The sequence below is a fragment of the Ailuropoda melanoleuca genome, chromosome 7, assembly GCF_002007445.2.
Source record: "Ailuropoda melanoleuca isolate Jingjing chromosome 7, ASM200744v2, whole genome shotgun sequence".
In the NCBI taxonomy this organism is placed as follows: Eukaryota; Metazoa; Chordata; class Mammalia; order Carnivora; family Ursidae; genus Ailuropoda; species Ailuropoda melanoleuca.
Genome location: NC_048224.1, coordinates 69,910,416 through 69,925,047, shown reverse-complemented (window position 1 = coordinate 69,925,047; position 14,632 = coordinate 69,910,416). Strand labels below are relative to the sequence as shown.

General features: G+C 38.8%; 1 protein-coding gene across 1 annotated transcript in view; it reads right to left on the bottom strand.

The window, feature by feature from the left end:
* MTUS2 (microtubule associated scaffold protein 2) overlaps positions 1 to 14,632 on the bottom strand; it is a 640,692-nt gene that overhangs the window by 165,594 nt on the left and 460,466 nt on the right. The window contains exon 9 of the mRNA XM_034665023.1: positions 11,830 to 11,991. Coding sequence (XP_034520914.1) covers positions 11,830 to 11,991 — 162 coding nt within the window. The remainder of the gene's footprint in view (positions 1 to 11,829; positions 11,992 to 14,632) is intronic.

Sequence of the window (14,632 nt, the reverse complement as noted above, 5' to 3'; positions counted from 1 at the left end):
TATGCTGATTAATGGTTTAAAAATGAAAGATTCGAAGACTTTGTAATGTCCAAGAAGTATGCTATTTTTCTTCAGTTATCTTAGAAAATGGATGACCGGCATTTGTCTCTTTCTTATATTTGCATTTTTTTCTACTCTCCATGAAGCTCGTAATTAGTATAAGGCATTTCATCAATGTAAGTTAGCCAGTAGAATATACAAATCTGGAAAGAAATGAAAAGTTTTAAACACTGACATGTAATTAAAAGTTCCATGTTGATCATGCTAAGAGATCGCACAACATCATGGTAGCAATTTGCATAACAATGCATTTATAGCACAGTAGGCAGAGTTGTGAAACACATAAATGTCAGAACTCACAATGGGAAACACAGCTCTAAAAGACCATCTGCATTAATTACTGCTGGACCAGCTCCCATAGCTCTTCGAGGCTGACAAGCGGAGTGGGCAAAATACCAGGTGCGTAACCTTTTAGATACGTGTATATACTCTTAACTGAAAGTTGGGTTTTGTGCCCTACTTTTGAGGATCTACCACAAAACAAAAGGTTTCACACTAGCCTGCAGGTGGCTTAATAGCAAGGTGAGTCATGGCATTTTATGCATTCTCCTCTGGGACTACGGGCTGTCCCATAATGCTTCCCAAATCACCTACAATATTCTTGTTATTTTAATGAAAGAATTTGAAAGATGTAGCAGAGGAAGACAAATGTCTCTTTCCCCTTACTTGGATCATTCCATGGCATTTAATTAATTACCATTGTTAAATGGCGCTCTAGACCACTAAATTGGCAACAGCGGGTGAGGTTATTAAGAGTTTTAAACTCAAGAGCCCTAAAAACAAACTAACAAAAATGAAACTCTCCCAATGAACTGCTTACAGGACAATTTTTGTGTAATGATTGAAACCAAGGTGGCCTCAGCAATAAAATCAGAGACTGATGAAGCAGTCGCCAATTTTCTGTGCCATGTCTTTCTCGTGCGGTCTTTTGACTATTTCGCAGCTAGCAAGTTCCTCCATAAAAGGCATGGGAGGGGAAAGAGGAGTGTATATCTTTTCAATTTCAGATCTAGTTGTTAGCAGCCCTAGTCCAAGATTTTAGGGGGAGGGAGCCTTGGGAACCTCTAACACTTACCAAGAGGAAACTGCTGTGGTTCACCTGCATGGAATGCTATTCTCCACCCCTGATGTCTGGCACCTTTGAGTGATCCTTTAGGTCTATGTTTGCGTGTTTTCCGCATACTATGTTATGTCTACATAATATGCCTTCATTGTACACTCATTTCCCTTTCACAGCACTTAGCATAACTATAATTAAATAATTCAACATTAAGTACAGGTTCTATGTTTTTCTCTCCTGTTATACCCTCGGATCCATAGGGACAAAGAATGTCTGTCTCATACATCATGATTTCCCCAAGTATCCAGCACGAACTCAACTCAAAGATGGGACTCAGGAAATATTTGTTGAAAGAGCGGATGCTCACACAACCAAATTTCCCCTGTCCTCACTCCCTCAGATGGCTATGAGTTGACTCCAGTGTCACAGCTCGTGATTCACAGCATTTCCTGGCCTGCTGTAAGGGGCTAGGAACCTCCCCACTGCTAGCCAAAAAGAACAGCAAACAGGCCATCTAGGACACCCAGCAATGATGAAGTGGACAGCTCCTCTTTCCAGACATTCCATACATCATCCCCAAGATATTTTTCTGTCTCCATGATCTCATGCAAAGGAATGGTCTCAAATTTATTGCTTTTATTTTTCTCCAACAAAGATTCTTTCTAACCACTTCTACTCTGCTATACACTCCTCTATCCCCAACCTATTGCTGGCTCCCCTGTTGACTTCACAATGACAAATAAGTTGAAGCTGTGTTTGCAACTGAGACTCAGCCTCAGGGAGAACACAGTCAACACAAAGCAATAACACTGTCTATACTGAAGAGCCCAGCGTAGCCTAATTGCTTTGAACTTCCCTCCTTCAGGGGCCACTCCTGGGAGGTTCCCGAACACTCCTGAATCAACATTGAGCTTCCACATTGTGAAATGCCATGACTCTTTCATTATCAGAAAAATAACATGCTCTTGGAGCTATTTCTGTTAAAAGAGCATAGATCACAGGCTATGGTAATACTAATCCTCAAATCATCTAGAACCAAGATTCCAGTAGCAGCTAAAGCAATCCTTTTGTCTGGCCTATTTTTTCCTAAAGCAGAATATCTTACTTCAGCAAGCTCTTCCTCAACCTCTTCATTTAAGATGTGCTCAGAAAGGAGATACGATGTTTGGCCAGACCAGAGGGATGGCACAAGCACCTGTGTGAGCCCACGTGACGGGAGCCCTTATGCACATCGAAGGCTCAGTAAACACGCTTTAATAATGTTGACAAAATACTTGTATTTTTAAATGATAGTCTGCTCAGAAATACCTAAATTTGTAGAATTTAATTCAGAAATAACAACTGGTTTTTAAAGTCATAAAATGGAATTTTTTAATACAAGTGGACTTTCTGTAGCTCATAGAGTAACAGCCTCAGTATTCCCAGACTTTTTTTTTCCCTCAGACAAAAGCTACCAACTGTTCATTTTCTATATAACCATAGGAAATCCTTCCATACCTTAGGCTGAATAAAGTAATTTTATTTTCTATAATATATCATGTCAACAACACAGAATAAGAGGGCATATTGACAGAAGAAGTAATCTATCTTCAGATCAATATTTTCAACTGAAAGTATTTTCCTATTTGCTACAACAATTGCAAACCATTTTGAAGAGGCAACGGGTGAAGCTATTGATGTAAAATTATAGGGATCAAGGCACTCTCGAGATTTTGTATTTGACATGAACAACAGAAAAACTTTTCATGAAAATTTTGAGAAAAAGGACTATTGAAAGACCAAGGCTAAGTTTCTAAAATTCTCGGGAACCTTCCTTTTGCACACCCATCACCAGGATGTTCAATATTTTTTTAATCATTAGCATTCAACCTACAAATTTCTGTTGTTATTGCACTGATGTCTATGAGGTAATGATCATTATTAACTGAACAGGAAGACAATATTATGGGAGTAGATCATATTTGAGACCTCCAACCATGTTTAGTACAGTTCACTAGCTCTCAGCCTGTGTCTGAAAACCCGGGGAAAGAAGGGCATGGGTAGACCACAGAATTACTGTAGGCAGTCTGAGAAACTCTATGGGAGGTCACTAGCATTGTCCTACAAAGAAGAACTTGGTCTCTAAGACAGAATGTTCCATGGTAGTTATTCAATAAAATGTAATTAAGTGGCCTCCATTGAGGTAAGAATGTTTAAGGAGCATTGCACAGAGGTTAAGTATGCAGGTTTCAAAGTCAGACAGACCTGGCCTGATTCCCGCTCTACTACACAGAAGCTGCGTGACCCTGGGTGGGAAGTGGTTACTTAATTTTTCAAACCTCATTCTACTCTAGAATTAAATGAGACAGAGTATATAAATGTCTAAGCGTTCTGCATGGTATGTAGAGGTTGATTGATAAATATATCTTTAAAAAGGAAGAAAAGAACAGAAAAAAAGACTTTAAAAAACAACTGTGTAATTTATATGCTTGGTATCGGAAACCCTTTTGGATCCTTCCAATTAGCAACAGAATACCACACTTACAACAAATTAATATAACTTATTTGCCATCATAAATTACACCGAGACAAGTCTTATTTTGGAAAGACAGACTAGCATATGCTAATCATTTACTTCTATGGCTTTTCTGAACTCTTGCTTATTGAGGTAGATTTCATAAAGACACATCACGTTACTTTAGGTTCAATTTAAAAAATCTCTTCAACTCCTATTTAATTTTGATCATTGATCTAATTGATTTATGGCTATAAGAAATAGCTATAAGTCAAAATATGTCTATGTGTAAAGACATATTCCAATGTGACTCAGTATTTCCACTTTTAGGACTCTATCATAAGAACACGCATGTGTGGAAATGGGTTAAGGTAGCAGGCTTGGACTGCTCAAACCCTGCACATTCTCAAGAAGGGCCAGTTTTTTTTTTAATGTTTTTTTATTATATTATGTTAGTCCCCAAACAATACATCCCCAGTTTCCGATGTAAAGTTCGATGATTCATTAGTTGCGTATAACACCCAGTGCACCATGCAATACGTGCCCTCCTTACTACCCATCACCGGTCTATCCCATTCCCCCACCCCCCTCCCCTCTGAAGTCTTCAGTTTGTTTCTCAGAGCCCATAGTCTCTCATGCTTCATTCCCCCTTCTGATTACCCCCCCCTTTTCTTTATCCCTTTCTTCCCCTACCGATCTTCCTAGTTCTTACGTTCCATAGATGAGAGAAATCATATGATAATTGTCTTTCTCTGCTTGACTTATTTCACTTAGTATTATCTCCTCCAGGGCCATCCATGTTGCAACAAATGTTGAAAATTCGTTCTTTCTGATAGCTGAGTAATATTCCATTGTATATATGGACCACAACTTCTTAATCCAGTCATCTGTTGAAGGGCATCTCGGTTCCTTCCACGCTTTGACTATTGTGGACAATGCTGCTATGAACATTGGGGTGCATATAAGAAGGGCCTGTTTTAATAGACCAGCCCTTGGTCAGCTCTTGGAAGCTGAGCTTTTGGAATGTTCTGACTGACAGAGTGTTCTCCATGCCTGAAGCTCTGGGTCACACTCTACCAATTTGCCTAGATGGTTTACACATTCAGCAGGTGGCATACCTCCGTGACTGATCCATAATAAAAGCCCTGGACAATCAGGTTCAGGTGATATGCCATTACACATCATTGTGGAAGGAATTAAATACATCTGTGACATTCCACTGAAGGGATTCTGGGCAGCGTGTGCCTGGTTTCCTCTGGACTTTGCTCCACGAGCATTCTCCCTTTGGTTTTTTGTTTGTTTTGTTTTATTTTGTTTTGTTTTTACTCTGGATCCTTTCACTGCTATAAAGTGTACCAATGAATAAAGCAACCTCTGAGTCCGGTGAGTACCTCTAGGAAAATCATCAAGCTTCGGGGGTGGGGGGGAGGTCTTGACAACCCCAACAAAATACGTTTTTGCAAAATAAGTTTACTGCAATTAATTGTTTCATGATATTGAAACACTGAAAACAAATGAACAGGAGATAAACAGTTCTACAAATTAGGGTAAAGCAATTAAAGATTTTGTAATATCATTAAAAGCAACATTTTCATATATCTATCATGACATTGGAAATTGCGTGGGATATAACGTTACCTGAGAAAGCAAGATCCAGAAATATATATAAATCTTCAACCAAAGTATGAAAAAAGTTCCCTACCTGTACAGAAAAAAGACTGGAAGGAACTATGCTGATATATATTAGTGGCTATTCATGGACAATGAAGTTGCGAAATATTCTATTTATTTTTTCTGTATTCTTCATGCTTTCTCCTCAGAACAAATTATTATCCTATTTTTACTGCATTATTTTAATATATTTTAGTGCCAAATTAAAATATGTATGGAAAAGTTCTAATAATACAGAAAGAAGATAAAACCGAAAAATGAATATTTTCTTCTCATCCCAACTTCTCCTTTAGTTGGACACCACACTGCTAATAGCTGTTAACTACTTAAATGATACTTTCTACACCTTTTCTATAAATATAGAAAAAGGCTTAGATTTAAAAAAAGAATTATTTTTATTTCAGGTTTGGCAAAAATGGGATTTTCTGCAGCTTTCTTCCTTTAACAATGTATTATGGACATCCTTCCATATAACTCATATACAGCTGTCTCATTCTTTTGACAGACTACATAACAATCTAGTAAATAGATGTATCATAGCTTATTTAAATATTTCCAATTGTTTAGTATTAAAGTCATGTTGTAAAAAAAAGTACCTCTACTTACATCATTGCTGCCTGAACAAGAATTTTCATGTGAGAGATTCCCAGAAGTAAAAAAATTGGATTACACATTATATACACTTAAATTTTCATAGATGACAAACGACCCTCTAAAAGCTTACTCAAATTTTTATTCCCATTAATGCTACTATAGTGTTTATTAGCCATATTCTTACTAATGCTGGCTATAATAAACCTTTTTAATTTCTTCTAATCCAAATGAAAAAGATGGTATCTCATTAAAAAAACACTAAATGTATTTAGTTACTAGTGCTTTTGAACATCTTTTCATATGTTTATGGCCATTGATTATTATTCTGTACTTCTTCTGTATGATTTACCCATTCATATCTTCTACCTGTTTTTCCAATTAAGCTGTTTTTTTTCCTATTTGCTTTCATATGACACTTTGCTGCCACGTTTTCAAACTTGAGACTTGATCCCTGGACCTGGGATCCTGAGCTGGAGGCAGACACTTAACTGACCAAGCCACCCACGCATCTCTCCAGGTTTCATATCATGTTTAGAAAGGCGTTCCCTATTCCAAAATTTTGAACTATTTTCTAATTATTTTATTATCAGAATAGATATGTTTAAGACAAAGTTGTTGTCCACTATGTTGTTTAATATATATTTTTTATATTCACAGAATTAAATCTTAAAATCTTAAAAATTTGTGCTAGGAAATGAGCTTCTCTTTTCTGAAGAAGTGACATACTCTTTTCTTTTTTTCCCTGTGTTCCTTCTTTTGCTCTTGTAGCCAGGAAACCCTGTGCCTAGTTTTATCAGGATTTTCTTTTTGTATTACTTGAAGTTTTATCCTTTAATCTGTGTTACTCTGTGCCCTTTACTGAATGCTACTTTGGATCTTTTCTGAAGTCAGAAAGCAATTAAATAAATAAATTAGAAAATGATTAAAGAAATAAAGGGAAAGTGATTACATGAATAAATAATGAAAACCTATTATATTTAATTTAAAGTTTCTCAGGCCATGGTTCTTAATCCACTTTACTACGAATTCTTGGTCTGCTAGAATTAACTGGAATCCCACTGATAAGATTATAGATCTCTTGCTCTCACTCTAATAGTTCATAACTGTTTACCTTATTGTGAACTTCTTAAAAAGTAGAACTGTTTTAATTATCCTTGAATCCAAGTCACCTTAAGGCTTAAAATAAGCACTTTGATGTTTCCTGAATGAATGAACCAGAAAAAAGTCACTCACATCAGAAATCTAGGTGAAAGGCAACAGCCCAAGTACTCCCTGGGTATGTTCTACTATGGGTATGTGTTGGATCTACAATTGTGGATGACAGTAATTAAGCAGATGACCCAAAGATACAAGAGCTCTGCCATCATTAGCCTGGAATCACCAAGGGAAAGAAGCAAAACATTGCAGTTTAGAAATGTTTCCAATAACATGGGTTAAAACCAGGGTTGACATTATCTCAGTAATTAAGATACCCACACACCTTAGAGTCCCAAGAAATCCTATTATTTGGGATTTAATTGTAATCTGCATGCCTACTTTCTGCTTTTTAAGTAGCTTGATGACACAAGGCAATGTGAAAGCTGATTTTGCTTTTGAAACTAGGTTTTATTTAACTTAGAAATTCAAACAAATGGAATAAATGCAGAGCTAAAATTCAATGACAGAATTTATCTTTTCACAATTTATTGTTTCACATCCTGAGTCTTGGTTTGCCAATCCGTAATTTGTAAAATAATATTTTTTCTCCCTACCTCTCAGAGTTTTTGTGAGGATAAAATTAAATTCAGTACATTAAGGTGTTTTTATAAAGTAATACAAAGTGGAGAGAATTCCTGTTATCAAGATCACATGGCTTTCAAAAATCTCTTACATAGCTGAAATATTTGAAAAAATAATGAAATTCTATGGGCCTAAATACTGTCGCTATCTTTCCTTCTCTCCTCCACACCTGATGTAACTGATTCCCATTTAACTGTACTTCAACTATAACAACCACTCTTTCAACACATTTTGCCACGTTATTACATAACACTTTCAATATACACTAGTCAAGAGACTAGTTTAATGTATTCTATTAATCAGCTTCAACAATGAGCAATATATGGTCAATGCTGTTTCATCTTCTGTAAATACACTGACTCCACCTGCCATCATCCTAGTTAGTTTGAAGCAAATGTGCGAATGTCTAAAATATGACTTCTTAAAAACATAACCACAATTGCGACGTCATATTTAAAATATTAGCAATAGATTCACATTTCCTCAGTCATATTTGAAAAAAATTTGGGGGGTGTATTTATTTGAATTGGGATCCAAAACAAGATCCATACTTTGCATTCCCCCTCCACTTCTTTTTACCCCCCAAATCGTTTTTTGCCTCTCTTTTTTTACATTTTTTTGTTGTTGTTGTGAAAATGGGTTTGTCCTATTGCGTTTCCCACTGTTGGGGTCTGCTAATTCTATTTCCGTGGTGCTGTTTAACATGCTTCTCTGTCCTCGTATTTCCAGTAAATTAGTAGTTAGATCTAGAAGCTAGTTCAGATTCATTTTGCCCCCACAACCAATTCACAGATAATGTATATATTTTCATCAGCAGTTTATAATGCCCAGTTTTATCTTCCAATTGTATCTTTCATTGCCTTCACCACTGATCCACTAGAAGCTGTGAAAAGATATGCTATCCTGTCTTGTTAACTAGAATACTTTTATAAAAGAAACGTCCCTTCATCAAGTATTTGGTTGTCTTGAGGTACAGACTGAACAGAAGCTGAAATGTTTTATTATTTTCCTTATTTACCAGCTTTCAAAATAACAGGTGCTTTCCTAGCATCCTCCAAAGTGACTAGTTTCTGCTTATCTTTTGTATCATTACGCCCTCGTGGATACACATATATTTTGGTGAATATTAATCCACTGTCGCTGTTATGAATCTTGTTGATATTCAAACTTTTTTTTTTAATCAGTAGGAGCTTATTCAGTTTGACACTTGAGTCGTTTTGATATAACTCTAGTAGTCTTTGAATTCTTCTTGGCTTTCTGGCAAGGCAAGATGCTCTGGGACCTACAGCTCCTGCCCTGGACCTGGAACCAGCCATTTCTTCAAGGATCCCTATCTCCCTCTAATGGGAAATGTATTTAGAGATCACAATCTGGGCAATTTTGTGCCCTTTATTTTTGCTAGTCTACCTTTGGAAAAAATTCCTAGAGGTGGGACTGCTGGGTCAAAGAAGCTCATGTGATTTTATTAAATAATGCCAAACTCCCCTGCACAAGATGCATCCTAGGATATATCCCACTGGTAATGTATGAGAGCACCTCTTTCCCTGCAGCTTCCCAATAGCAGATGTTTTCAACCTTTTGGAATTTTAGAATTTGGAATTTCAACCTTTTGGAATTCTCACCAATCTGCTAGGTGAGATATTATAGCCCATTGCTGTTTTACTTTACACTGTTGTTCTTATGAGTAAGGTAGATTATCTTTTCTTTTCTTTTTCTTTTTTTTAGTCCTATTTATTTGAGAGGAGAGAGAGAGAGAGCACAAGTAGGGGGAGCGGCAGCAGAGAGGGAGGGAGAAGCAGGCTCCCTGCTGAGGAAGGAACCCGATGCAGGACTTGATCCCAGGACCCTGAGATCATGACCGGAGCCAAAGGCAGATGCTTAGCAGACTGAGCCACCCAGGCGCCCCTAAATTATCTTTTCATGTGGCTTTTTCTAAGAACAACTGCCCAAATTCCTAGCCTATTTCTCTACAGCAGTGGTTCACAAAATATGATCCCTAAATCAGCTGCAGCGTCACCTGGGAATTCGTTAGCAATGCAAATTCTCAGGCCCCACCCGACCTACTGAATGAGAAAATGTGTATTACTAGAAGGTGATTTTGAGGGCATATCATTACGTGATAAAAGCAAGGCAGAGAAAAGTATATAGAGTAGACTACCTTTTTCCTAAACAATAGGGACATTATATATGTATATACAGATATAAATAATATTAATTATTATTATTAATTACTGAATGAGATACTCCAGGGATAAGGCCCACTGATCCATGTTTTAACAAGCCTGACAGGTGATTCTAATGCACTAAAATTTGAGAAACTTGCCTATAGGGTTGATTTAACATCTGTATTTTAACTTCCCTTAAACTTGCCTAATTATTTTCTATTTCAACCAAGGTCAAACTGTTAATAAACTGGAACTGAAAGATTCAAATGCCATGCGGCATTCATAGATTCAGTGGTTGATGTATCCAACCATTAACAAATAGATGTAAGGATCACTATAGATCACTATGGCAGGCAGTGGGGATACTGTGCTAAAACAACACAGACATAGTCACTGGCTCCCAGAGGTTTCCTTCCGTTGAGGAAGAATAAAACAAGTAATTTAAGTCTTACGAAAGAGGATTACAAGCTGTTACTGCATCCTAGAGCAAGGGGCTCCAGCTAGTCTCAAGGTCAGGGAAATGCAAATTTAATGAACATTGAGATAGTATTTTACTCCCATCAGATGGACAGAAGTTCTAAAAAGGGATCATACCTATTCCTAGCAGGGATATGGGCAGACACATGAAACCCTGCAGCATGTTTGAGAAGGAATCTAGTGATGCCTATTAATGCATCAACACAGCTATCCATTCCCGGGAATCAATCCCGTAGACAGAACACCTCTCGTTCAAGGCCGTTTGCTGAAGCACTGTTCGCGGGGGCACGCTAGTTACCGAGTGAATGCCCACAGTGGGGAATGGTTGAATACATCATGGTATATCCACACCAGGCAGCCACTGAAAAGAATGAGCCATGCCATGATTTGAAGGTATTTCTATGATGTACTCTTTGAATAAAGAAAGTAACATGTAGAAAAATGGGTATAATAAATTCTCAGTTTTAGAAATTCACATAACCATGTATGTATGTTGGCATGTGATTGTTTGAGCATGGATGAAAAATATGGAAGAATAGATACCAATATGGATAAACTTTCTACAGTGGATTAGGGCTCAACACACATCCTCTCTTCCTCTTCGCGCACTTTCTCATTGTGCAGAAGATGGATGGCTCAGAATTTCAAGCTTGGGCACCTCGCAGACAAACACAGACGTCCTTGGGTGAGATGGGGGCCACACGTACGCTGCCTTGACAAGCATCTTCACTTGGTACACCTTCACACCAGCTGACTGCCCTGCTTTAGATCACTAGCTTCATGGGTGTGGAGGGGTGGGACATCCCTTCTGCTGGCCTGGGTCTAGCAGACACAGCTTGGTTCTGGAGCCCTTCTAACGTAGCTGCTGCTCCCTGGATCCCAGCTTTGGTGGCATGAGCCTGGAGCCAGAGGTGGGGAACAGAACTCCCAGACCCTTACAGAGGCAGCAGCTCCTGCGGGGTTCCATGACTCACTCCTTGGTCCTATGGTCCTTCCAGTGATTTCATCAACACAGGACTCCAGAGCCAAATGCCAATCTACCTAAAATAGCTTGACTTATTTTTTTTTCTTGCAATCAAACTGTATGATTCAATGGGTTACCAGCTGGGGGAGGAGTGACAGTTGTGAGAATTTAAACATCCGAATATAAGAAAGTACCTTGAAAATGGTGGCATATTGTTATTATTAATTTTAAATGCCATTTGAAACTCATCTATCATCCCATCTAAATAACTGATGTACACGGGGGCTCTGAAAAGACTTTTTTTTTTTTTAAAGATTTTATTTATTTATTCGACAGAGATAGAGACAGCCAGCGAGAGAGGGAACACAAGCAGGGGGAGTGAGTGCGGAAGAAGCAGGCTCATAGCAGAGGAGCCTGATATGGGGCTCGATCCCATAACGCAAGGATCACGCCCTGAGCTGAAGGCAGACGCTCAACCGCTGTGCCACCCAGGCGCCCCTGAAAAGACTTTTTAATGCGGAAAAGGCACTCCACCGTGGAGCTTCCCCAAAGCACACAGTCTTACCAGCAGGCGTAGCTGTAGATTTTGGCGCCGGAAGCAAACTCCTGCGGGGTGTTGTCACGCTGGAGGATGCTGGAGGGGCCGCCCGGCTGGCCCCCTTGGGTGTGTCTTTGGAAGGCAGAGCTGCCTTCAGAGCCGGCTGGTCTTCATTCCCAAAGGTTGACCCTGTGGGAGGCAGGCAGTGTGTTAATTACAACTTCATGAAAAATGGATGGACCCTGCTTGCCATTTGCAATTGCCAACCAATCCTAACGCCGTCATCTGCTTTAGAACTTGACCTGACTCTTAGTGAGTGACCTTGAAAAACATTTCTCCGGGACCAGAAGTGGAAAAAAGCACCCTTTAGTTATCAGAGCAAAATCTGTCATTTAAATCCTCTCTGCAAGGGGCTCCACAAAAGACAGGAGCAGCCTCTGAAGATTTTATACCCGTGCGTGAGCACGTGCCCACGCGCACGCACACACGCACACGCACACACAATTTGCTTATGTGGATGTGCAACTGTACATGTGTACACTACTCATTTGATAACTCATGGAGGAGGAGCAATCCTTTTTCTGAAAACCAGGGTGAGTGACCCAGGAGAGGTGAGAGTAAGAAGAGTCGCGTGCACGTGCTGCTGCTCCAAGGAGTTTATAGAGAACCCCCTGACACCCAAGTTATTTGACCTTCAGAACAAGAGCCCTGGGGTGAAGGTAGAGGGGTGAGGGGGATGGGTACAGAGAATCTCTCCGACACCCATGAAGTTTTTTGCCCGAAAAACTGAGGCCTCTCCAAACTATGAAGCCCCTGAATAGCTTCGCTTCTATCAATTAGCATGTTCTGGCTTCACATAGGCAGAAGGCAGAAGATGCTTATTGATAATTTCAGTTTACTATTCAATATAGAAACAAACTCTTTGTCTACAGGACAGTTTGTTTATAAATGACTGCTCTGACACTCTGAACATATTGGCATACTGGGATATGTGTCAGGTTTAAATGCACAAGGCCCCAAGTTTTCTTCTGGATCTTTCCAAACCTTCTGTGGCTTATACATCTGTCATCTCTTAAAGACAATGACACCTATTCCCTGTTAAAGATCACTCTTTTAAGTACATCTCTGAGTACAGCTGTGAGGCCTAATCCACTAAATTAAATAGAGCCTGAATGTATGGCAACTACTGCTTGTTCGGAATTAAACTATCCAGTTAGAAATGTGACCATCTACCGTGGAAAATATGCAATGACAGCTGGAAGAAGTATACAGAATTTTAGTGGAAGATTAAATTTTTTGTTTTCATCATTTTAAAAGGATAGGCATGACATTCTATTTAGATAAGGCCTGCATAAAAATGATAACATTATTCAAACGGCTTTAATATTCAAAATATCCAGGAATTTTATTCAACCACTTAGAGTAAGAGATTGCTGCTTTCCTCCCTCTGCAGACCTGAAAGTCTGTTTAAAATCAGTGAGATTTGTTTTGTTTCTAAAGAAAAGCATATTTAGGAAAGAAAAATAAAGAATGTGCTATTTCCCAGCACAGAGCCTATGTCCTATGGTTCTTCTCAGGTCAGCGCAAGCTTTTACATAGTTCTAAACAGGGCTAGGAGAATGCATTTGATCTATGCAAACAGAGCAAATGCATCGAAACGTCACTGAAAGGATCTGCACTGTATCCTGAATGTGAGATAAAGAAGTTAGCACCTGTTTGATCTGAAAACTTCATCAGGAAAAGGGACACCATGCACCTGAAAACAATAAATCTTAGCTTCTGAATCACCCAGTGGGTTCACCAGTCCAATCCTAGAATTTAGAGGCTCTCTGGAGGTTTGCAGGACATTTCAGGTGGAAGGAAGGGGCTCAGCCACTGGGTAGATTTCACTCGGAATTATGTACTGCTTAGCTCACCGCTGACATACCAATGGAATAATCTATTAAAATGTGTAGCTGAAGCTGAATTGAACATAAAAAGTTTCACACAGAGCCTTTTACTTAATTTATTAAAGTTTCTTAAGAAGGGAAATGTTTTGTATCATTTTAAAGTTCAAAGGCTCTTTTATCAAATCCTCTTGCACCTGGCATCATCCTCATACATGAAATATATTATTCGGAGAACATGTCGATTGAGAGATTTGGCGGCTTTCCAGGCTGGGAAGGAATTCATCTATTTGAAGTACAAAGTGTCAAGGAAGTTATGTGGGTGATATACTCTCCTCTGAGAGAGGTCTTGAATTAACAAAAAAGAAAATAAAGTAAAATAAAATAGAACTCTATTCTTGTCCATTATTGTGGGAGACAGCTGGCAGTTAACACTATGACTCTTTGAAAACCAGCTTAAGTCAGCCAGTAATTAAAGACTCATTATTTAGTAAATGAAAAGTACTCAGAATGGCTGTTGAATTCTATAAATGTTCAGGCTACTTCACAACAATGCAGGGAACAGTAAATCATTGCTTGATAAGAGAAGAAAACAACTGGAAATAAACAAACTGTGTGAGCCAAAGAAATTTCCGGTGGATTCAGTCAGTGGAGTGGTTCAGGAGTCTGATTCTATCCCTGAATCTGGCCGGAACGATCCAGGTTATCACCTGGATAAATGGTGTAGCCGGAGCAGCAGAACAACCAGGGTGTGCATACCACCTCCTCCATCTCCCACCTCCCTGCCCCCCGTTTCTTCGCCCGCAAGCGCAAGCGGGATACTGAGCACGGACCTCACAGAGCCCTTGTGGGAAGTGAAAGGGCTAATGGAAGTTTTATTTTATTTTATTTTATTTTATTTTATTTTTTATTTTATTTTATTTTATTTTATTTTATTTTATTTT